Here is a 24,928-nt window from a genome sequence, read left to right on the forward strand (position 1 = left end):
TCTCAGGAGAATGCCTCACTTCCAAGCTCCTCTTTGCACCCCTAAGTCCTTGATGTCGCTGGCAGATAAGTGATAACCCTCTGAGGAAGTGTGAGGCGAGTGTTGGTCTCCCCACTCCTGACTCATTTATAAGGGCAGCACCTTTAATCCCCACAAACTCAGAATGATGAAACCACATTTGCAAAATTATAACTGAAGAAATTATGACAGTGAAAGAAATCAGACCTAACTGACTCCATCTTGCTTCTAACCTTTAAGCTATCCTTGGTCGTTCCTGGGTGTAGGCTGAACTAACTTGAGGAAGGAATTCAGTTCATGGTTTGACTCTGTAACAAAATTGGTAATAGACCTTTCCTAAAAAGACCCCCTTCTTCTTTTTTTTTTTTTTTTTTTTTTTGAGGCGGAGTCTCGCTCTGTCGCCCAGGCTGGAGTGCAGTGGCCGGATCTCAGCTCACTGCAAGCTCCGCCTCCCGGGTTTACGCCATTCTCCTGCCTCAGCCTCCCGAGTAGCTGGGACTACAGGCGCCCGCCACCTCACCCGGCTAGTTTTGTATTTTAGTAGAGACGGGGTTTCACCGTGTTAGCCAGGATGGTCTCGATCTCCTGACCTCGTGATCCGCCCGTCTCGGCCTCCCAAAGTGCTGGGATTACAGGCTTGAGCCACCGCGCCCGGCCAAGACCCCCTTCTTGCATTGGGACCCGTCTGCCTTTGCAGGACTAACAAACTGGCTACGAGATTAGAAATTACAGTTTAGGGGTCATGCAGCCTCTGGCTCCAACAGACTGAACCTCCCCAAATTGCTCCTGGGGATAAAATCACTATTGTAAAACCTAATATCAGTGTCTGAGATATTTTGCAGACCCTGCACTCAATGGATCAGCAGATATCACCCAGACTGGTAATTTGGCCCAACCAGTTCTGCCATCACATCCAGGAACAGAAGACATTAAAAAAACCTCATTTCAATCCCCTACGATTCCATTTCCAACCCGACCAATCAGCACTCCCCACTTCCCAAGACCCTACTCACCAAATTATCTTTGACAATTCTGATCCCCAAGCTGGGCACAGTGGCTCACACCTGTAATCCCAGCACTCTGGGAGGCCGAGGTGGGCAGATCACTTGAGGTCAGGAGTTCGAGACCAGCCTGGCCAACATGGTGAAACCCCATCTCTACTAAAAATACAAAAATTAGCTGGGCATGGTGGCGTGCACCTGTAATCCCAACTACTAGAGAGGCTGAGGCAGGAGACTCGCTTGAACCCAGGAGGCAGAGGTTGCGGTGAGCTGAGACTGCACCACCGGCACTCCAGCCTGGGGGACAGAGCGAGACTCTGTTTCAAAACAAAAAAAAAAAAAACAAACGAACAAAAAACTCTGATCCCCAAATGCTCAGGGAGACTGATTTGAATAATAATAAAACTCAGGTCTCCTGCACAGCCTGCTCTGCCTGAATTACTCTTTCTCCGTTGCAACTCCCCTATATTGATAAATTGCCTCTGTCTAGGCAGCAGGCAAGATAAACTCATTGGGCCGTTACAGTGAGATAGATTTTTTCTTCTTTTCTTTTCATTTTTTTCTTTTCTCTTCTTTTTTTTCTTTTCTTCTTTTCTTTTCTTTTCTTTTTTTGATAGGGTCTCACATTGTTGCCCAGGCTGGAGTACAGTGATGCAATCATAGCTTACTGCAGCTTCCACCTCCCCAGCTCAAGCAAATCCTCCTGCCTCAGCCTCCTGAGTAACTGGGACTACAGGTCCACACCACCACGCCCAGCTCATTTTTGCATTTTTTGTAGAGATAGGGTTTTGCCATGTTCCCCAGGCTGGTCTCAAACTCCTGCAATCCTCCTGCCTCAGCCTCCCAAAGTGCTTGGATTGCAGGTGTGAGTCACCATGCCTGGCCAGATATTCTTTTTTTTTTTTTTCAGATGAATAACTATGACTCAGAGAGGGTAAGTTATTTGCTCAAGGTCACGCAGCCAATAAGGAACAGAGCTAGAGTTAAAACCCACGTCTGTCAGAGTCCAAAAGCTATGCCCTCCATTGGGGGGTTCTTCCCCTTTAGGAAACACCACCTATCCAGGCTGGCATTCCGTGCAGAGGGTTTCCTCTTTAAAATAACTTTCTAGCTATAAAATAGAAAGGGTACCAGCCAGGAGAGGGCTGAGCCCAAAGTTGGCCCTTCCTTCATGTCCAGTCAACCCTGCCCACTCTCGTCCTGTGAGTCCTGATTTCATGTCCTTTGCATGCAGTGAGAAATTTTCATGTGGTCATAGCCAGACACTGTATTTTCCATATAATACTTGATCTGTATAATCGCCTCTGGCTTGAGTGCATTTAGGGCTTGGTTTAAAAATTTGTATCTCCTTTAGTACTTCAAATCCTCAGGTGGCAGGCAGGGTGGGTCTGAATCAGACTGGGAGTCTAAAAGCAGCAGAGAAGCCCTGGGGAGCTGGCAGCAAGGGCTCTGGAGTTTCCTGGTGTTTCCTCAGCCCTGCTGCCTGCCCGGACTGAGGCCACCTTTTCTCCTGGCTTTCAATGGTCTCCCCACTGACCTTCTAGCCTCAGTCTCCCCTCTGCCCCAGCCAGCTCTTCAGGCAGCAGCCGGGCCTCATTCTAAACCTGATTCTGCACTCCCCTCAGTAGAACCCTTCAATGGCTAGTTGTTTTTCTCAGGATAAAGTCCAAACTCTGTGCTGTGGCTCAAAGGTCCTTCATGATTTGGTACCTCCCTACCCTACTGGCCTTGACTTCTGGCATCTCACTCAGCTGCCACCATGCTGAATTTCATGCAGCTCCCTTGAACAAGCTGCAAATCGTCCAAGAGCCTCAAGCTGTGCTGTCTCCTCAGCCTAACTATTGCTCTCCCATTTCTTTCCACCTGGCCAATGCCTCTTTATCTGACCTCATTATATCTCACCTTAGACTCTCCTAGCTCTGGGATCCCTTTCCTGACCTTCCCAAGACTGGAGTAAGGCCCTTCCCACTGGCTTCTATACTCACCCCCAGAGTCAACGGAATCACAGCAATTATTACAAGGCACAAGAATGATCTGTTTCCTTCCCAAGTAGCCTGTGGCTGCACTGAGATAATGAACTGTATCTTCTTCCCCTTTGTATTTTCTGAATTTATTGAGAGCAAGGACTCAAAATATGTTCCCTGCATGAATAAATGGAAGAATGAATAAAATTCTGTGGCTATGCCAGTGAAAGTATTGTGACCACATTTCACAAACATTAGCTCTGTCAGGTGACTTTGTACCAAGGAACCTGAACACAAAGTAAGTGATATTCAGACAATCCGGAAAACTAAGCGCATGCGGCAACCTCAGGTATACAGTTTCACTAAATTGAAAAATGGAAACCCTCTCAAATAGCTGCCTCTTTATAACAACAGGAAAGGCACAAGGAACATGGAATTAAAATTAGGAAGAAATAAAAAATGGAAAGAAAGGATTAGCCTTTTAACCTGAGGAGTGAATTCCGTAAGTGGGAAAAGATACATTTTCTTCTGTTTTCTTTTTGACCACAGACAGAGAGATTGCTCAGGTAACAGAAAAATGAATTATGTGTTAATCCTAATCCTGAATGGCCTCCAGAGGAGGGTGAGTTGTCACAGCTAGAGCGTCTCTGTTTTCTGATGGGTACAGCTAGAGCACCTATTGTTTTCTGATGAGTATGGGAATACAGTCAGCTCTCCGTATCTGCGGGTTCCCATTCAACCAACCTTGGGTCAAAACTATTTAAATAAATAAATAAATAAATAATAATACAGACTGAGCACCATGGCTCATGCCTGTAATCTCAGCACTTTAGAAGGCAGAGGTGGGAGGATCACTTGAACCCAGGAGTTTGAGACCCTATCACTACAAAGAAATTTAAAAATTAGCCAGGTATGGTGTCACGTGCCTGTGGTCCCAGCTACTTGGGAGGCTGAAGTGAGAGGATTGCTTGAGTCTGGGAGGTTGAAGCTGCAGTGAGCCATGACTGCATTCCAGCCTGGGTGACAGAGTGAGGCTGTCAGAAAAACAACAAAATAAAATAACGCAACAATAAAAATAGTACAAAGTAAATACAATATAACAACTCTTTACATAGCATTTACATTGTATCAGGTATTATAAGTAATCTAGAGGTGACTTAAAAGTATATGGGAGGATAAACCTAGGCTAAATGCAAATACTATGCCATTTTATAAAAGGAACTTGAGCACTCTTGGATTTTGGTATCTGAGGGGGTCCTGGAACCAAGGGACCACCATACAGTCATGTCACTTAACAATGTAGATGCATTCTGAGAAATGTATCCCTGAGTGATTTAATCATTGTGCAAACATCATAGTGTGTACTTATACAAACCTAGGTGGTATAGCTTCCTACACACATAGGCTAAAAGGTAGAGCCTATTCCTCCTAGGCTACAAATCTGGACAGCATGTTACTATACTGAATGCTACAGGCGATTGTAACACAGTGGTAATTGTGTTACATATTCTTTATTTTGTTGTTGTTTGTTTGTTTGTTTTTGAGATGGAGTCTCACTCTGTCACCCAGGCTGGAGTGCAGTGGTACGATCTGGGCTCGCTACAACTCCACCTCCCGGGTTCAAGTGATTCTCCTGCCTCAGCCTCCCAGGTAGCTGGGATTACAGGCATCTGCCACCATACCTGGCTAATTTTTTGTATTTTTAGTAGAGATGGGGTTCACCATGTTGGCCAGGTTGGTCTCGAACTTCTGACCTCAGGTGATTTACCCAGCTCGGCCTCCCAAAGTGCTGGGATTACAGGTGTGAGCCACCGTGCTCGGCCTGTGTTACCTATTCTAAATCTAAACGTATCTAATCTAAATCTAAACATATCTAAACATAGAAAAGGTACAGTAAAAACATGGTATTATAATCTTATGAGACTACCATTATACTGCCGTCCATTGTTAACCAAACATTATTATGTGGCACATGGCTGTAATTATTTAGTAGAGTTCAATTTCTCAGTGGTAAGAAAAGGGCTGTGTTAATTAGAGGTCCTGTGGGGAGGGGGGTAGATGAGGAAACTGGAGCCTGCCCTAACTGAGGCTGAGCTCTGAAATGAGGTGATGGCAAAAAACCACTTCCCACAGGGGACTCTGGAACCCCCACATGCCCAGTGAGGGTTTGTAAACTTGTGTGCTGCAAGGTAGGTGATGAAAGACTACACATCCCTTCCAAATCTTCAGTAACATCTGCTTTGCTCAATAATGCTTTTAGTACAAACGGGTTCTTCCTGGGGAACTCAAAGACGAGGAGAGTGCTGTGTCGTGCTGGGGACAGAGCCAGGACAGAGCCATGCCTCGGGGCAGCTGCATTATATTTCCATATCCAGCAAATGTTTTGAAAGATGCATATTTATTAAATGCCCATGTACGAAGAAGGGTAGCCATGTCACTGGGTATTTGCATGTCAAATTCTGTTCTCATTAAGATGCTATTGGCTATTGCTGAAACGATCCTCTGGGATTTCAGGAGAACCTGGTCACCTAATTTTGCTATGGGAACAACATCGATGATGGATCACTTACTTCAGCATTTCAGTCATGGTTCAGAAATCTTCACTGAGCACTAAGTCTGTTGCAACCTCTGTGCTAAATTCTGGAGATGCAGCTGCCAACCAGCCAGAACCAGTCTCTGGATGCAGTGTAGACTGGCATGGAGCCTAAACCAGACTCTCAGTATGGAAAAACCTTACCAAACACCCCTAGATTTATGTACTACCACATCAGCTTTCTTTTCTTTCTTTCTTTTTTTTTTGAGACAGAGTTTCACTCTTTTGCCCAGGCTGGAGTGAAGTGGCGCAATCTCAGCTCACTGCAACCTCCGCCCCCCAGGTTCAAGTGATTCTCCTGCCTCAGCCTCCTGAGTAGCTGGGATTACCGGCACATGCCACCACATCCAGCTAATTTTTTGTATTTTTAGTAGAGATGGGGTTTCACCATGCTGGCCAGGCTGGTCCTGAACTCTTGACCTCAGGTGATCCACCCGCCTCAGCCTCCCAAAGTGCTAGGATTACAGATGTGAACCACCATGCCCGGCCACCACATCACCTTTCAATAGATCCTAATTCCTTTCATGATGACCTAGAGATGGTTTACCCCTGGAACAGACAGAGACCATTCTGAACTGTTCTGAATATGTTTGTATTTAAATATGTCCCAGTTAATAAAATAGAAAGAATGCTTTATCTGATCTGAGAGCAGGAGCAAAGCGTTTCTGAAGGGTTGCCTGGCACTGTGGGTTTCAGGCAGGGCCTCTCTGGAGCTGCCTCATTTCCATTCCTTTCTTTCTGGCTGCCTGGGGCTGCACTTTGGCTTTGACTCCGTGCCTTCTGCTGGGAGCTCTCCTCACAGGGCTTACTTGAGGGATGCTTCTTTTGAGGTGGAAGTGAACCTGGAAGGAAAAGAGCAGAAGCTAGGAGATCCATTTGGACCATCTTTTGCCATAGTTCCGGTTTCTGAGGGCTGGGTACTAGGGAGAATTATTATAGCAGTGACCCAGAGAAGCACTGGTGGTGTCATATAGACTTGCCTAATGTTCCCCCCAAATTGGTATGCAATCACTGGTGATAGATAGAGTGTGACTGGATGAACTTAATATACATTGATTTTATATGTATTAGAAAAAAGTGGGCTGGGTGTGGTGGCTCATGCCTGTAATCCCAGCAATTTGGGAGGCTGAGGCGGTGTGGATCGCCTGAGGTCAGAAGTTCAAGACCACCCTGGCCAATATGGTGAAACTCTGTCTGTACTAAAAATACAAAGAAATTAGCCAGGCATGGTGGTGCACACCTACAATCCCAGCTACTCAGGAGGCTGAGGCGGTAGAATTGCTTGAACCCAGGAGGTGGAGGCTGAAGTGAGCTGAGATCTTGCCACTGCACTCCAGCCTGGGTGACAGTGAGACTCTATCTCAAAAAAAAAAAAAAAAAAAAAAGAAAGAAAGAAAGAAAAAATAGGTTGGGCATGGTGGCTGTAATGCCTGCACTTTGGGAGACTGAGGTGGGCAGATCACTTTGAGATCAGAAGTTACAGACCAGCCTGGCCAGCTTGGTGAAACCCCGCCTCTCCTGAAAATACAAAAATTAGCTGGGCTGGTGGCACATGCCTATAGTTCCGGCTACTCGAGAGGCTGAGGCAGGAGAATTGCTTGAACTCGGGAGGCAGAGGTTGCAGAGAGCCGAGATCATGCCACTGCACTCCAGCTTGGGTGACAGAGTGAGACTCCATCTCAAAAAAAATAAATAAATAAATAAAGAAAAGAAAGAAAAATATATCTACACATTAAATCATGATTTCACCAATACTGCCACTTAGGACAAGAGCCATGACTGACAGTGCTGTAATAATCTCCTTTATGCTGCCTGGGTGACTCACAGGTGCCATGCTCAGGCATGCCGGTAAGTGTCACCGTGCTTCAGAACTAGACCTTCTGCCACACGTGTTTGACTTTATAGATAGTAGAGATGATAAAGAGTGTTGGTATGGACTCTTTTATTCATTTTTTTTTTTTTTTTAAATTTTAGAGATGGGGTCTTGTTATGTTGTCCAGGCTGGACTCAAACTCCTGGGTTCAAGATCCTCCTGCCTCAGCCTCTCAGCCTCCTGAGTAGCTGGGACTACAGGCAGATGCCATCACACCCTGCTTGGATTCTTAAACTGGAAATTTCCATGTATGTTAATGCATCCTTTCAAGTACTACATTGCAACTTGTCTTCTGGCCACGGCACGCAGATGGAAAGATACTTTTCACTGACAAATGTGGGACATTCTGGGTGTGGAAGAGTCGTAGAATTATCCCAGGCTGAAGAGGAAGGAGAGGGAGTGGCACAGTGTCCTAACCACACTCCCCTGGGGCAGGCCTGGGCTTTCCCGCCCTTGGAACAGCTTGAGCCCGTGAAGCCAGCTGGGAGTTAAAAAACATGCCCCTGACTGAGAGTCCTCTCTGTGGGGTTATTTCCTGCCCCTTCCGCAAAAATTCATAGCCAATTTTTCTGCTAGTTCCTCCAGGAGGGGAGGAGAGAATCAGAGCCAACTGTACTGTATTATTTATCAGTTCCTATTTAGTAACATAGGAATCTAGGACAGAAAAAAACGAGAGAAGAGAGACAAGAAAATGAGGCAAGGACAGAAGAAAAGGAAAGGAGTGGTGACATGTGGAAGGCCTTGGGAAAAAGCAAAGGGAACACTGGGCCCTGGAAGATATTTTATTTAATTTTATTTTTATTTTGAGATAAGGTCTTACTCTGTCATCCAGGCTGGAGTGCAATGGCGCAATCATGGCTCACTGCAGCCTCCATCTCCTGGGTTGAAGTGATCCTCCCACCTCAGCCTCCCAAGTTGCTGGCACTACATGTGCATGACACCATGCCCGGCTAACTTTCGTCCTGTTTTGTAGAGACAGGATTTCACCATATTGCCCAGGCTGGTCTCAAACTCCTGGGCTCAAGTGATCTGCCAGCCTCGGCCTTCCAAAGTGCTGAGATTAGAGGTGTGAGTCACTGCACCCGACTGACACATTTTAAAGCTGGAAACCCTGTAGTAAACAATCTTTTTTTTTTTTTGAGACAGAGTCTTGCTCTGTCACCCAGGCTGGAGTGCAGTGGCACAGTCTCGGCTCACTGCAAACTCCACCCCCTGGGTTCAAGCAATTCTCCTGCCTCAGCCTCCCAAGTAGCTGGGATTACAGGCGTGCTCTACCACACGTGGCTAATTTTTGTATTTTGAGTAGAGACAGGGCTTTGCCATGTTGGCCAGGCTGGTCTCGAATTCCTGACCTCAAGTGATCCGCCTGCCTCAGCCTCCCGAAGTGCTGGGATTACAGGTATGAGCCACCACGCCTGGGCAATCTTTTTTTCCTTTTTTCTTTCCCAGACAGATGGATATCTGCCTTAGACTGGGAGGGGAGATAGACTCCTTTGTGATCAATAAATGGATTTTTAGTTGTTATTTTGTCTGGAAATTGTGTCCAAATGACAGACATCTTTTCTTCTCTAAGTGTATTTGACATAATGATGGATTATGTTAATTTATTTAAAGAATACGCGAAAAAGGGGGCAAAACTCTTTGAAATTGAGTGTGTTACTCAAGAGGATGTGCAGTTGTTTGAATTTGGCGTTGAACAGACTTGCTGGTAATGCAAAACTTATATATGTAGCTGCTTACCAGTCATTCAATTTTAGGATATAACAAGAAAAAAGGGAAAGAGGACCCCAGATCAGCTAATAGCCTACAATGAAAGATTTACTCTCTGTTTCCTGCAACAGTAATGGGAAATAATTTACATTATTTAGGAGATGGGACTAGGGGAGTGGATGGAGGAAGAAACTATCTGGAAATTCCAGAGGAATTCTCAAAGCACTTAAAGCATAGTTATTTCCCCTGATCCTTGTGTTACAATAAGGAACTACAAACACAGGTTGTACACTTAGTATGAGTTCCAGTAACACATTGGCTAAGAAGGGAGCCAGAGAGCCTGATATAGGTTCGAATCCTGACTCCTACCACTTGTTATGTGATATTACACAAGTTTCTTTTATCTTCTGTAAGCCATAAATGGGGATACTTGCATCTGCCTCACAGGGTTGTTGTGAAGGTTAAATGAGATAATGCTGGAAAGCTCTCATATCTTGTCATACATAGTACTTATTCAATAAAGAGTAAAAGATAAGGTTGACTTGACTGCATTGTGTTAATAGGGAAAGGCGGTGGGAGGGTCTAGTAAGCTCTAGGGTTGTGTACAGAAGGAGCGAGGCAGCCCTAGGAAAGGCTGACTTTTGAGAAATGAGATCTGTAGATGGCCGTTAAATAGGACTGCCTCATTACTTTGTCCTCGTTTGAGAAATCTGAGGATTAGTGTCCACGATCTCTGAGCTCCGTTAGCTCTGAGATCTTAGTACAACTAAAACTGAAAAGATCCAGGCTGTAGAATCAAAGAAGTTCTTTGCTTCTCTTCCCATCTGTAAAAGAAAGCCCTGGAGAGTTGAATCTTGAAGAGCAGCTACTGGATCTTTGCGGCCTTGAGTGGAAAGCAAGATCAGGGCCCACGGAGCACCAGAAGGTATAATAGAGCGCCCTCTGGTGGCAGTCCTTACCAGTGGCACAGAAGAATGCAAGCCCGCTGCCTTTCTCTGTAAAAACTGGTCTTAAAGAAATTAACCGATTTAGGCTGAGCACAGTCTCCGCCGAGGGAGCACACTGGCTCATGCCTGTAATCCCAGTGCTTTGGAAGACCGAGGTGCGAGGATCTCTTGAGCCCAGGAGTTCAAGGCTGCAGTGAGCCATGACTACCACTGGACTCTAGGCTGGGCTACACAAAGAACCCCGTCTCTACAAAAAAAAAACAAAAATTAGGCCGGGTGCGGTGGCTCATGCCTATAATCTCAGCACTTTGGGAGGCTGAGGAGGGTGGATCACCTGAGGTCAGGAGTTCAAGATCAGCCTGGCCAACAAGGTGAAAAACCATCTCTACTAAAATACAAAATTAGCTGGACGTGGTGGCACATGCCTGTAATCCCAGCTACTCGGGAGGCTGAGGCAGGAGAATCGCTTGAACCCAGGAGGCAGAGGTTGCAGTGAGCCGAGGTTGAGCCACTGCACTCCAGCCTGGGTGACAGAGTGAGACTCGGTCTCAAAAAAAAAAAAAAAAATTAGCTGGGCATGGTGGCATGTGCCTGTAGTCCAGCTATTAGGAAGATGAAGCAGAAGATCTCTTGAGTTTGAGGCTGTAGTGAGCCATAATTGTGCCAGTGCACAGCCTGAGAGACAGAGCCACTCCCTGTCTCTATGAAAGAAGAAGAAGAAGAGGAGGAGGAAGAGGAGGAGGAGGAGGAGGACATATTTGACCTATCTTGTTTGACTGTAGGTCATAAGACCCTACCTTATTTGACTGTAGGTCAAGGAGAAGGAGAAGAAGAAAGAGGAGGAGGAAGAGGAGGAAGAGGAGGAGGACATATCTGACCTACCTTGTTTGACTGTAGGTCATAAGACCCTCTTTCCAGAGAGGGTACTGGCCCACACCCAGAAGGAAGAAATACATGGTCAGAGAGCCCAGAAGAGTCTGGACAGACAGGCCTTGCTGGATTTCTTTACTCAGTGCATAGCATTAGCTGATACTTTTTGTCCAATTGTATTTATACCTAGCTGTACCTACTTTGTTGAACCTATGCATAAAAGTGGACAATTTCCCCTGTATCTTTGGGCCTTCGTTCTGAAGGCTCCTGTGTATGCACATTAAACATGCTCCAAAAAAAAAAAAAAAAAAAAAAAAACCACAGGCCAGGCACGGTGGCTCAGGCCTATAATCCCAGCCCTTTGGGAGGCCGAGGTGGGCAGATCACCTGAGGTCGGAAGTTTGAGACCAGCCTGACCAACATGGAGAAACCCCGTTTCTACTAAAAAAAAAACCCCAAAAATTATCTGGGCATGGTGGCACATGCCTGTAATCCCTGCTACTCAGGAGGCTGAGGCAGGAGAATCACTTGAACCTGGGAGGCAGAGGTTGCGGAGAGCCGAGATCATGCCCCCATTGCACTCCAGCCTGGGCAACAAAAGCGAAACCTCGTCTCAAAAATAAATAAATAAATAAAATAAAATAAAAATAAATTGGTATGGCTTTTCTCCAATTAATCTGCCTTTTGAGAGTTGATTTGGCCCCTGCATACTAAAGGCTTTATGTGCATGTTCTCATTTCAGCTTCTTGTGAAGGAGGCACTATCATCACCAATTTACTGAGAAAGAAACTGAGAACAAGAGAGATTAGGTAATTTGTCTAAGGTCTGTGGGCAAATGAGCTGAATTTAGAACTGGGCAGTGCTTTGAATCACTATGCTATGTGAGACAGAAGAGGAAAAGCCAAAAGGAAGTGAGTAAGGATAGAACAGGAGAGTGACAGAACAAAAATTAGGATGTGCGAGCAATTAATTTTTTTAAAAACCGTAAAAGAAAGCTGGGCAAAGATGAGAGCTATACAATCACTGAAGATTTTGTAAGGGCCGAGGGCGGTGGCTCATGCCTATAATCTCAGCACTTTGGGAGGCTGAGGCAGGCAGATCACTTGACCCAGGAGTTCAAGACCAGCTTGGGTAACATGACGAAATCCTTTTTCTACAAAAAGTAGAAAAAGTAGGCGGGCATGGTGATGTGCGCTTATACTCACTCCCAGCTATTTGGGAGGCTGAGACGGCAGGACTGCTTCAGCCTGGGAGATCGAGGCTGCAGTGAACCACGATGGTACCACTGCACTCCAGCCTGGGTGACAGAGCGGGACACTATCCTCCAAAATAGACTGTATGAGTGATCTTTATAGTGCACCATCACACTCAGCGTAACTCACCAATGTTGGTTCTGCAGGACCCACGGTCACAGTCACTGTCTCTGGGTCAAACCCAGGTGCTATGGCACTAACAGTGTAGGTACCTGGAAGCAGCAGCCGGAAGTAATCACCATGGTCACCTGAAAGTCACAAGGATATAATTCAGTCCACTGATTAAAAACCTGTCCCAAATAAGCTGGGGTTTTTAACTGACTACAAGCTTGGCTTTTAAAAAAATTATTATTATTAAATTTAACAAAGTTTAATTGATCAAGGAAAAAGTAATTTGCAAATTGGGCCCTCAGAATCACAGCAAATTCAGAGAGTTATCTCTGCACAGTTGGAGAGAATTTAAGAATAGAAAAAGGAAAGTAAAATACAAAAAAACCAGAAGTGAGGTATAGAAACAGCCAGATTGGTTACAGCTTGGTGTTTGCCTTATTTGGACCTGGTTTGGACAGTTAGCTTTTCTTTTTTTTGAGACGGTGTCTCGCTCTGTCACCCAGGCTGGAGTGTAGTGGCGCAATGTGAGCTCACTGCAACCTCTGCCTCTCAGGTTCAAGCAATTCTCCTGTCTTAGCCTCCCAAGTAGCTGGGATTACAGGTGCATGCCACCATGCTCAGCCAATTTTTGTGTTTTTAGTAGAGACAGGGTTTCACCATGTTGGCCAAGCTAATATCAAACTCCTGACCTCAGGTGATCTGCCCACCTTAGCCTCCCAGTGCTGGGATCACAGGCGTGAGCCACTGAGCCCACTGGCTTTTTTTTTTTTTTTTTTTTTTTTGAGATGGAATCTCACTCTGTCACTCTGTTGCCCAGGCTGGAATGCAGTGGTGTGATCTTAGCTCACTGCAACCTCCACCTCCCGGGTTCAAGCCATTCTCCTGCCTCAGCCTCCCAAGTAGCTGGGATTACAGGTGCATGCCACCATGCTCAGCCAATTTTTGTGTTTTTAGTAGAGACAGGGTTTCACCATGTTGGCCAAGCTAATATCAAACTCCTGGCCTCAGGTGATTGACCTGCCTTGGCCTCCCAATGTGCTGGGATTACAGGCATGAGCCACTGAGCCCAGCCATCTTTTCTTTTTTAAAATAAATAAACAAAGTCTGGTTCTCACTATGTTTCCCAGGCTGGTCTCAAACTCCTGGGCTCAAGTGATCCTCCCGCCTCAGCCTCCCAAAGTGCTGCGATTACAGGCGTGAGCCACCGCACCTAGCCTGGCTTTTCTTAATAGCATGAAACTAGCGAAGATTTAAATCATTTGAGGGCTATCTTAATAGGAGTATGGCCTCAGCTCCTAGGAAGCAGGAGTTTTACCGTGTTCTACACTGAACGTGTTAAATGTAATTCCAGACCCTGTAGTTTAATACAAACTCATCTCCAGTAAAGGATCACTAGGAGAGAGGAAAGGGTGAAAGGTCTGTGAATGTTTTGCCTAATAAAGAAACTCCATGAGCCCACAGTTTTGATATTTGAAAGGCCACTGTGAAGAAATGATGTCTACCTAAAGAAATAAGAATGAGAAGTATGGGTTTAAGTTGCAGGGAGGCAGATTTTGCTAGATAGAAATAAAACCTGTTGAGGCCAGGTGCAGTGGCTCATGCCTGTAATCCCAGCTTTTTGGGAGACCCAGGTGGGTGGATCACCTGAGGTCAGGAGTTTGAGACCAGCCTGGCCAACATGGTGAAACCCCAGTCTCTACTAAAAATACAAAAATTAGCCAGACATGGTGGCACATGCCTGTAGTCCCAGCTAGTTGGGAGGCTGAGGCAGGATAATTGCTGGAAGGTGGGAGATGGAGGCTGCAGTGAGCTGAGATCATGCCACTGCACTCCAGCCTTGGTGACAGAGGAAGATTCTGTCTCAAATAAATAAAAGATACAAACCCATTGAGAGAAACAGAGCTACATAAAAAGAAATGGACTGCTTTCTGAAATTGTGAGCACACAAGCACAGACTAGATCAGAAGCCTGGAAAGCCTACCCAGATGTACAGTGCAAAACCTGCACCACTGAACATGCCAGCCCTGGGTTGGATTAAAAAGCTGCTGGCGGTGTTGTATGGGTGTAATCTTATATTCAATGGGAAGGCTGGACTACATGACCAGTAAAGATACGATTTTGAGAGTCCTATCTCTTTTTTTGAGATAAGGTCTCACTCTGTTGCCCAGGCTAGAGTGCAGTGGTGCTATCATAGCTCGCTGCAACCTTGAACTCCCGGACTCAAGCAATTTTCCTGCCTCAGTCTTTTGAATAGCTAGGACTATAGGCACACACCACTGTGCCTGGTTAATTTTATTATTTTTATTTTTTGTAGAGATGGGGTCTTGCTATGTTGACCAGCATGGTCTTGAACTCTTGACCTCAAGCAAACCTCCCAGCTCAGCCTCCCAAAGTGCTGGGATTACAGGCATGTGCCATTGTGCCCAGTGAGAATCCTATTTTTAATATTGCTTCTATTGGGCTGGTTGCAGTGGCTCATATCACTGTGCTCCAGCCTGGGCGACAGAGCAAGATTGTCTCAAAAAATAAAAAAATGTCTTTTATCACCTTCAAAAATATGGCAAGGGAAAAAATAAAATTCAAAAGAAGACTGTTTTCCATAACAGGGAAAGAGCATTTTGGCTAATGACTTTCCATTCCTTTAGACTCAGTTATGACAGTGACTTTAAAATTCATTTTTTAAAGTATATAGCAATGAATATTTGAAATAACAAATACGATAAACATTGAGACAAACAATAATGAGGAAGTCTTTTTCTGCCCCCTATTAAATGCCTGTAATTTACTTTAAAATACTTCAGCAAAGTACACATGTTGGATAGTTGAAATGACACCCCAGGGATTGTCATTTTCTTAATTTGGGGACTTGCATCCTGAAGTGGTGAGCGAGTGTTGTATCAGAAAGGCCCCATTCCAGATGCAGCTCCTATGAGGGCTTCAGCTGGCTTTCTCTCTCCTCAACACTAGATGCTTTGCTAAGTAACATAATGAATGTTTACAATGGGTTTTTTTCACTGGTGAAATGAATGATTTTTTTTTTTTTTTTTTGAGATGGAATCTTGCTCTGTCACCCAGGCTGGAGTACAGTGGCTCAATCTTGGCTCACTGCAACCTCCACCTTCTGGGTTCAAGCGATTCTCCTGCCTCAGCCTCCTGCGTATGTGGGACTACAGTTGCCCACCACCATGCCCAGCTAATTTTTTGTATTTTTAGTAGTGACGGGGATTTCACCACGTTGGCCAGGCTGGTCTTGAACTCCTGACCTTAGGTGATCCACCAACCTTGGCCTCCCAAAGTGTTGGGATTACAGGCATTAGCCACTGTGCCCAGCCTAATAATTTGTTAATTAACACAATGGCAGGTGAAAGTGGCACTTATTGGAAAAATCAGTGGTGTTTAATATGTTTTGTTTTTGTTATTGTTTTGAAATGGAGTCTCACTCTGCCCAGGCTGGAGTCCAGTGGCATGATCTCGGCTAACTGCAACCTCCACCTCCTGGGTTCAAGTGATTCTCCTGCCTCAGCCTCCCAAGTAGCTGGGACTACAGGCACACACCACTATATGTGGCTAATTTTTTGTATTTTAGTAGAGATGGGGTTTCACTGTGTTGCCTAGGCTGGTTGTGAACTCCTGAGCTCAGGCAATCCACCCGCCTCGGCCCCCCAAAGTGTTGGGATTACAGGCGTGAGCCACCGCACCTGGCCACACCCAGCTAATTTTTGTAGTTTTAGTAGAGACAGGGGTTTCACCATGTTGGCCAGGCTGGTCTTGAACTCCTGACCTCAAGTGTTCCTCTCGCCTGGGCCTCCCAAAGTGTTGGGATTACAGGTGTGAGCCACTGTGCCCAGCAATATATGTTGATTGGCTAGCCTGTTTTAGAGACATTCCCACACTTGCTTGGACAGAGCATAAGAATCTAGCAAAAGCCAGGTGTGCACTTCTGGAATCCCACCACTTTGGAAGGCTGAGGCAGGCAGATCACTTGAGCTCAGGAGTTTGAGACCAGCCTGGACAACAGGGCAAAACTCTGTCTCTGTAAAAAAAAAAAAAAAAAAAAAAATTAGCTGAGCGTGGTGGTATGCATTTGTAGTTCCAGCTACTTGGGAGGCTGAGAAGGGAGGATCACCTGAGCCTGGAAAGTCAAGGCTGCAGTAAGCCCTGATTGCACCACTGCACTGCAGCCCAGGCAATAGAGACCCTGTAATCCAGCTATTTGGGAGGCTGAGGCAGAAGAATTGCTTGAGTTTGAGACCAGCTTGGGCAACATAGTGAGACCCCATCACTTTGCTTGAAAGAATCTAGCAAGTCCTGAAGAAGGCTGTGCTTATAAGAATGATTCCTACGACTCAGAAACATTTCTGTAAAAAACGGAAAAAGAAAAAAAAAATAAAAAGGATGATTCCTGAGTCTGGATTCCTAAACAGTCCTGTGTCCAGACTGTGGTTGTCTGATACTTCACTGTGAGGCTACAGGATTCTGCCTTTAGACAATACTTTTGCCTTGAATGAACCTTTCATGTAAGATGCATTGAGATCACTTTAAAGAACAGAAAGCTGAGGGTTCATCCAGCTTAAACAGATTGTAGGAACTGTGAAACGGCTGCTGGGTAATAAATGTTAGTGTAGTAAAATTCAGGTGAGACTTGCTAGTATTAAGGTTGTGCAGAGGACTGGGTGTGGTGGCTCACACCTGTAACCTCAGTACTTTGGGAGGCTTTTGAGCCCAGGAGCTCGAAACCAGCCTGGGCAACATGGTGAAACCCCATCTCTACAAAAAACACAAAAAATAGTCAGGCATGGTGTTGCATGCTTGTAGTCCCAGCTATTTTGGAGGCTGAGGTAGGAGGATGGCTTGAGCTCAGGAGGCAGAGGTTGCAGTGAGATCACACCACTGCCCTCCAGCCTGGATGGCAGAATAAGACTCCTTTTCAAAAAAATAAAAAAAGGTGGGGAGTTAGGCAAATCTCATCTACCTGCAACCATAACCGTTGGTAGCTACTGTTATGCATTAAAAGCAAAATAAAACAAAAAATCCTACAAATTGTGCATGATCAAGCTGGGCTGAGTCATCTTACAACACCATTCTGCTGTGACATAATTCTGTGCTCTTCTAGAAGGTTCCAGGTAGCTCTAAGATCCGTCTCCACCATCAATCTTGCCCCACAGTAAGCCTATGATGGAAAGAATCTTGCTAACTTTCCCATTGGAGGTGTAGAGAAATGCCAAGTCAGCCACAAGGATAACTATCCGTTTTACAGTCCTCTTTCTACCCAATTTCACACCAGTATGTGAGCTATTAACAGGCTTAAGCCCAGAAAATACCCCTAACAAAATTGTATGTGGTAGCCACTCCTGAATGCTGAGGAGAAGTTACATTTACATCAGTCTTTCCTGGTCCTGACCTCTCAGGGATTGCTTGCATCAGAAGCAAAAGATTTTGCATTAAAACATCTTGGCTGTTTGATTCAGCCTCTTAATTTACTGTCTCCATTTTCATTGCCCTTCTTTCCTCCATCCCCCTGCCCCCACTCCCAGCATCCTTGACACCCCTGTTAGTTTCACTGGCTTACAAACTGGCCCCTTGATTATGCTGAAGAAGATGCAGGAGTGAACGCTTCCTTCCTCCCCCTAAGCAGTGGCCACCTACCTGAAGTGACATCATGGTTAATCCCACTGACAGAAATGACAGCATTGGCGAGATTATTATAATTCTCATCATGCACCATTCCCTTGATGCCCTGGTGAACCTGCAGGAACAAGTATATAGTTATGATTATAAAACATTTGTATGGTGTTTTAGAGTTTCAAAGCCCTTTCTCGTATGTTTTTGCATTTTATCTTCACAAAGATGATGGTAATAGTCCCTTAACTGGTCTCCTTGCCTCTCTCCCTGCCCCAATTAATCTCTTCGCAATTAGAGTGGTCAGAGGGATCCTGTTAAAGCCTGACTCAAATCATGTCACCATCCTACTCAAAACCTAACTCACTCTGAGCAAAAGCTAAAGTTCTTGTGATGGTCTGTCTGTCAAGCTACCTGTTAGCTCTCTGATCCCATCTCCAACCACCTTTTCTCTCCCTTACTTCTGAGATCAGTCCAGCCACACTGGTGTCCTGGCTTTCTTTTCTTTTTCTTTTTTTTTAATTTTTTTTATTTCCTGTGACAGACTGTGATAAAATACACATAAAATAAAATTTACCATTTTAAGTGTATAGTTCAGTGTTATTAAATACATTTAGCTAGGTGCAGTGGCTCATGCCTGTAATCCCAGCACTTTGGGAGGCCCAGGTGGGCGGATCACCTGAGGTCAGGAGTTTGAGACCAGCCTGGCCAACATGGCGAAACCCCGTCTCTACTAAAAATACAAAAATTAGCCAGGTATGGTGGTGAGTGCCTGTAATCCTAGCTACTCAGGAGGCCAAGACAGGAGAACTGCTTTAACCCAGGAGGTGGAGGTTGCAGTGAGCTTAGATCGCGCCACTGCACTCCAGTCTGGGTGACAGAGCGAGACTCTGTCTAAAAAAAAAAAAAAAAAACCATTTGTAATGTTGTGCAACCATCACTACTATCCATCTGCATAACTCTTTTTATCTTAAAAAATTGAAACCCTATATCCATTAAACAATGATTCTCCATTATCCCCTCCCCCAGCCCCTGGCAACCACCATTCTATCAATACTTTCCATCTCTATAATTTTGACTACTCTAAGTACCTCATATAAGTGGAATAATACAGTGTTTGTCTTTTTATGGGTGGCTAATTTCACTTGGCATAATGTCCCCAAGATTCATCAATGTTGTAGCACGTGTCAGAATTTCCTTCCTTTTTTTTGAGATGGAGTTTCGCTCTCATTGCCCAGGCTGGAGTGCAATGGCGCCATCTCGGCTCACTGCGACCTCCACCTCCTGGGTTCAAGCGATTCTCCTGCCTCAGCCTCTCGAGTAGCTGGAATTACAGGCATGTGCCACCACGCCTGGCTAATTTTGTATTTTTAGTAAAGACAGGGTTTCTCCATGTTGGTCAGGCTGGTCTCAAACTCCCAAACTCAGGCGATCTGCCCGCCTCAGCCTCCCAAAGTGCTGGGATTACAGGCATAAGTCACTACACCTGATGACAATTTCCTTCCTTTTTAAGGCTGTATAATATTCCACTGGAATATACCACATCCATTTATACAGTCATCCACCAATGAACACTGGGTTGCTCCCACTTTTTGGCTATTGTAAATAATGCTGTTATGAATATGGGTGTGCAAATACCTCTTTGAGGCCCTTATTTCCATTCTTTTGAATATATACCCAAAAGCGGCATTGCTGGAGCACATAGGAATTCTGACTGCTTGAGGAATTGCCATTAGCTGTTTTTTATAATGACTGTACCACTTTACATTCTCATTGATGGTGCACAAGGGTTCCAATTTCTCCACATCCTTGCAAACATTTGTGAATTTCTGTTTTTTTGATAGCAGCCATCCTAACCAATTTGAGGTAGAATCTCACTGTAGTTTTAATTTGCATTTCCCTAATGATTAGTGATGCTGAGCACTTTTCATATTCTTTTTGTTGGTTTTGTACTTGCAGTTGTGTCCATTTCAAGGAACCCTTTTATCCCCTAGATATCTGCATGTTTCTCTCCCTCACCTCCTTGAAATTTTTATTTAAATATCACTTCCCCTGAAAGACTTTCATCATAGCATTTCTTTTTTAACATGTTATACAACTTATTGTTTACTGCCTGTCTCTCCTCACTAGAAGGTAAGTTCCATATGGGCAGGGATATTTGCTTATTTATTCATAATTCACAGCATATAGTACAGTTTCTGACAAATAGTTGTGCTTGATAATTTTTTTGAGAAGGATCTTGCTCTGCTGCCCAGGCTGGAGTACAATGGCATGATCACAGCTCGCTGCAACCTTGACCTCCCAGCACAAGACAAGTGATCCTCCCGCCTCATCCTCCTGTGAAGCTGGGTCTACAGAAGCATGCCACCATGCTTGGCTAATTTTTTTTTTTTTTTAGTAGACATGGGGTCTAGCTATGTCGCCCCGGCTGGTCTCAAACTCCCGAGCTCAAGTGATCCTCCCATCTCAGCTTCCCACACTGCTGGGATTACAGGTGTGAACCACTGTGTTCAGATGCTCAATAATGTTGAATGAATAAATCTCATTGGAAGAAGCAGCCCAGATCTATTGGACTGAGTCAGAGCAAAAGTCAGACCTGAACCTGTGAAACACCTTGTCTGCCATTGAGAAGCACTTCTCTTTTTGCAAACATGAGAGTTAACAAATAAGGTTTTACCTGTTCCAGGAACTGGATTAGAGCTTCCCGATTACCCAGCCACTCCCGCTGTAACTCTTCTTGCGGGGGAAACTTGTCACAACTCAGTTCCAGTGTGATCTCAAAGCAGTTGGTATGGAGATAATTAAAGTCTTGCATTCCTAAGGGAAAGAGGGCAGTGGCAGATTCCCATAACCAGGTTCCCACTCAATGCCCCATCTCATCTCTCTCTCTCTTTTTAAAATTTTCTGTTTTTATTTATTTGGGAATTATCTTTTAATTTTATTTATTTCATTGGCACATAATAATGTGTACATATTCATGTACATCACCTAATAATATGTACATATTCATGGGACACGCATAGTGATGTTTCAATAAACTGTACAGTGATTAGATTAGGCTAATTAGAATATCCATCCTCCCAAACATTTATCATTTCTTTGTGTTGGAAATATCCAGCACCCCCTTCATTACCTTTTTTTTCTTTTCTTCATCAACTTCTATTCTACCTCTTGACCTCTATTTCTTCCTTTCCTCCATAAAATTTTTCCCAAATTTCCAGTTCACATGCGTCTCTCTCTGCAGTTTCCTCTCTTCTTAAATGTCCCTTTTGTCATCTTCATCCTTTATGTTTTTTTCCATTTCATGACTGAATTTCACTTCTTGTCCCTTTTATCATTTCCAAAGTCTGCTTATTAGCTGTGCCTACTATTGACTATGCACATGGACTGTTTCTAAGAGAACAGATTTTCTCCTTGAACTACAATGTTCTTCAGACCTGGAAGGTCAGGAATGTGATTAATATTTTGCTTTCACATCCCTTCTCCTAGCTAAGAATACAATATTAATCTGAAAATACCCATCCCAGAAAAACAGACTCCTGAAAAAGCAGAAGACAGCTATATTTTCTTCTTCTTCTAAAAAATACTTGCTTGTTCTGATCTTCTACATTATTCAATTGAATCAATTACTTTTTAATATGTTTCTCATTATTAGGATGGTTATTTTCATTACAATTTCATTTGGGTTAAAATTACCCACTTAAAATGTCTATACTACCCAAAGTGATCTACAGATTCAATGCAATCCCTATCAAAATCCCAATGATGTTTGTTGCAAAAATAGAAAACCCATCCTAAAATTCATATGGAATTTTAAGCAAGCCAGAAGAGCAAAAATAATCTTGAAAAAGAAGAACAAAGCTAGAGACTCACAATTTCTGATTTTGAAACTTACTACAAAGCTACAGTAATCAAAACAATGTGTTACTGGTATAAAGGCAGGTATATAGATCAATGGAATGGAAGACAGCCCAGAAACCCTTGCATATATGGTCAAAGGATTTTTGACAAGAATGCCAAGACCGTTCAATGGGGAAAGGACAGTCATGTCAACAAATGGTGCTGGAGAAACTGGATATCCAAATGCAAAAGAATGAAGTTGGAGCCTTATCTAACACCATATACAAAAATTAACTCAAGATGGATCGGCGACCTAAACGTAAGACCCAAAACTATAAAACTCTTAGAAGAATACATAGGGCAAAAGCTTCATGACATTGAATTTGGCAATGATTTCCTGGATATGAAATCAAAGATACAGGCAACAAAAGAAAAAAAAAATCACAGATTAGACTTCATGAAAATGGAAAAATTTTGTTCATCAAAAGACAGTATCTCTAGGACAGAACAGGTGATGACAGAATCAAACAAACAAACAAATACAATGTCAAAAGAGTAAAAGGCCACCATGGAATGGGAAAATATTTGTGATTCATACATCTGATAAGATATTAATATTCAGAATACATAGAGTACTCCTAAAACATAACAATAACAACAACAAAAAAACCCAAACAACTTGATTTTTTAAGTGGGCAAAGGATTTGAACAGACATTTCTCCAAAGAAGGTATACAAATGGCCAATAAGCACATGAAAAGATGCTCAATATCACTAATCATTAGAGAAATGCAAATCAAACTACCATGAGATACTACTCTGCACTTATTAGGATGGCTACTATCAAAAAAAAAAGTAAGAGTTGGTGAAGATGTGGAGAAACTGAAACTCCTGTGCACAGGTGGTGTTTTCTATGGAAAACAGTATGGCAGTTCCTCAAAAACATTAAAAATAGAACTACCTTATGTCCAACAATTCCACTTCTGGGTTTATATATCCAAAAGAACAGAAATCAGGGTCTCAAAGAGAGATGTGCACATCCATGTTTGTAGCACCATTATTCTCAATAGCTAAAATGTGAAAGCAACCCAAGTGTCCATCGGTGGATAAATGAGAAACAAAATGTGGTATAAACATACAATGGAATATTGTTCAGCCTTTAAAGTAAGGAAATTCTGACAAACACCATAACACGGATGAACTTTGAGGACATGATGGTAAGTGAAATAAGGCATTCACAAAAAGACAAATATTGCATGATCCCACTTATATGAGCTACTTAGAGCAGTCAAAATCATAAAGACAAAAAGTAGAATGGTGGTTGCCAGGGGCTGGGGTAAGGGGAAATGTAGTTATTGTTTAACGGATATAGAGTTTCACTTTTTTTTTTTTTTCGAGACGGAGTCTCGCTCTGTCGCCCAGGCTGGAGTGCAGTGGCCGGATTTCAGCTCACTGCAAGCTCTGCCTCCCGGGTTTACGCCATTCTCCTGCCTCAGCCTCCTGAGTAGCTGGGACTACAGGCGCCCGCCACCTCGCCCGGCTAGCTTTTGTATTTTTTAGTAGAGTCGGGGTTTCACCATGTTAGCCAGGATGGTCTCAATCTCCTGACCTCATGATCCGCCCGTCTCAGCCTCCCAAAGTGCTGGGATTACAGGCTTGAACCACTGCGCCCGGCCGAGTTTCACTTTTATAAGCTGAAAAGAGTTCTGGAGATGAGTGCTGGTGGTGACTGTACAACATCATTACAAATGTACCTAATAATACAGAATCAGATGCTTAAAAATTATTACAATGGTAAATTTCACGTTATGTATATTTTACCACAATAAAAATGAAGCGGGGTGCCTGTAATCCCAGCACTTTGGGAGGCTGAGGCGGGCAGATCACTTGAGGTCAGGAGTTTGAGAACAACCTGACCAACGTGGTGAAGCCCCGTCTCTACTAAAAAGACAAAAATTAGCCAGGTGTGGTGGTGGTTCCCTGTAGCACCAGCTACTCGGGAGGCTGAGGCAGGAGAATTGCTTGAACCGGGAGGCAGAGGTTGCAATGAGCCGAGATAGAGCCACTGCACTCCAGCCTGGGTGACAGAGAGAGACTCCATCTCAAAATAAATAAATAAATAAATAAATAAATAAATAAATAAGAAAAAAAATATCACTTACTTTTCAAGCTGATGAGTACAAGCAAGCTGTTACAGAAAGAATGGGGAAAGTTGAAGAATAATAACTATAGCCTATTAAACTGGCTCTCTCCAAACAGTAGAAAAAAACTAAAAACAGAACTACCAGTTGATTCAGCAATCCCACTGCTGCGTATATACCCAAAACAAAGGAAATCAGTATATTGAAGAGTTATCTGCACTCCCGTGTTTGCTGCAGCACTATTCACGATAGCCAAGATTTGGAAGCAAGCTAAGTGTCCATTAGCAGATGAATGGAGAAAGAAAATGTGGCAGGGTTACACGATAGAGTACTATTCAGTCATTAAAAAAATAAGATCCTGTCATTTGCAAAAACAGGGATGAAGCCAGGCACAGAAAAACAGATTTTGCACATTCTTTCTCATTCGTGGGAGCTAAACATTTAAATAATTGAACTCATGAAAATAGAGAGGAAGGATGGTTACTGGAGACTGGGAAGGATGGTGGGGGTGGGGAGAATAGGGATGGTTAATAGATACAAAAAATAGAAAGAATAAATGATAGCACAAAAGGGTGACTATAATTAGCAGTAATTTGCTGTACCTTTTGGAATAACTGAGGGAGTACAGTTAGAATGTTGGTAACACAAAGAAATGAATGCTTGAGGGGATGGACATCTCATTTACTCTGATGTAATTATTACACATTGTAGGCCTGTATTAAAATATCACATATACCCCTTAAATATATACACTTCGCATGTATCCATAAAAATTTAAAAATGCTTGAATAAAATAAATAAGTAAATTGGTTCTCTCCATGCATTAGAATCACCTAGAAGGCTGAGCCTTCTGGCTAAATACAGCTTGCTGGGCTTCACCCCCAGAGTTTCTGATTCAGTAGGTATGAGGTGGGGTGCAACTTATTAGAAATGTACATTTCTAATAAGTTCCCAGCTCATGCTGATATGCTAATCAAGAGACCACACTG

General features: G+C 43.7%; 1 protein-coding gene across 2 annotated transcripts in view; it reads right to left on the bottom strand.

Moving 5' to 3' along the window:
• Positions 1-6,152: 6,152 nt before the first annotated feature.
• Positions 6,153-24,928, bottom strand: part of CPN1 (carboxypeptidase N subunit 1) — a 40,209-nt gene continuing 21,433 nt past the window's right edge. For both annotated transcript variants that reach the window (XM_017880747.1, XM_017880738.1), the window contains exons 6-9: positions 20,637-20,776; positions 17,987-18,086; positions 12,359-12,477; positions 6,153-6,418 (exon numbers count right to left, since the gene is read on the bottom strand). In XM_017880747.1, coding sequence (XP_017736236.1) covers positions 6,269-6,418; positions 12,359-12,477; positions 17,987-18,086; positions 20,637-20,776 — 509 coding nt within the window. In that variant the 3' untranslated portion in view covers positions 6,153-6,268. The remainder of the gene's footprint in view (positions 6,419-12,358; positions 12,478-17,986; positions 18,087-20,636; positions 20,777-24,928) is intronic.

The sequence above is a fragment of the Rhinopithecus bieti genome, unplaced genomic scaffold (genome assembly GCF_001698545.2).
Source record: "Rhinopithecus bieti isolate Rb0 unplaced genomic scaffold, ASM169854v2 scaffold_425, whole genome shotgun sequence".
In the NCBI taxonomy this organism is placed as follows: Eukaryota; Metazoa; Chordata; class Mammalia; order Primates; family Cercopithecidae; genus Rhinopithecus; species Rhinopithecus bieti.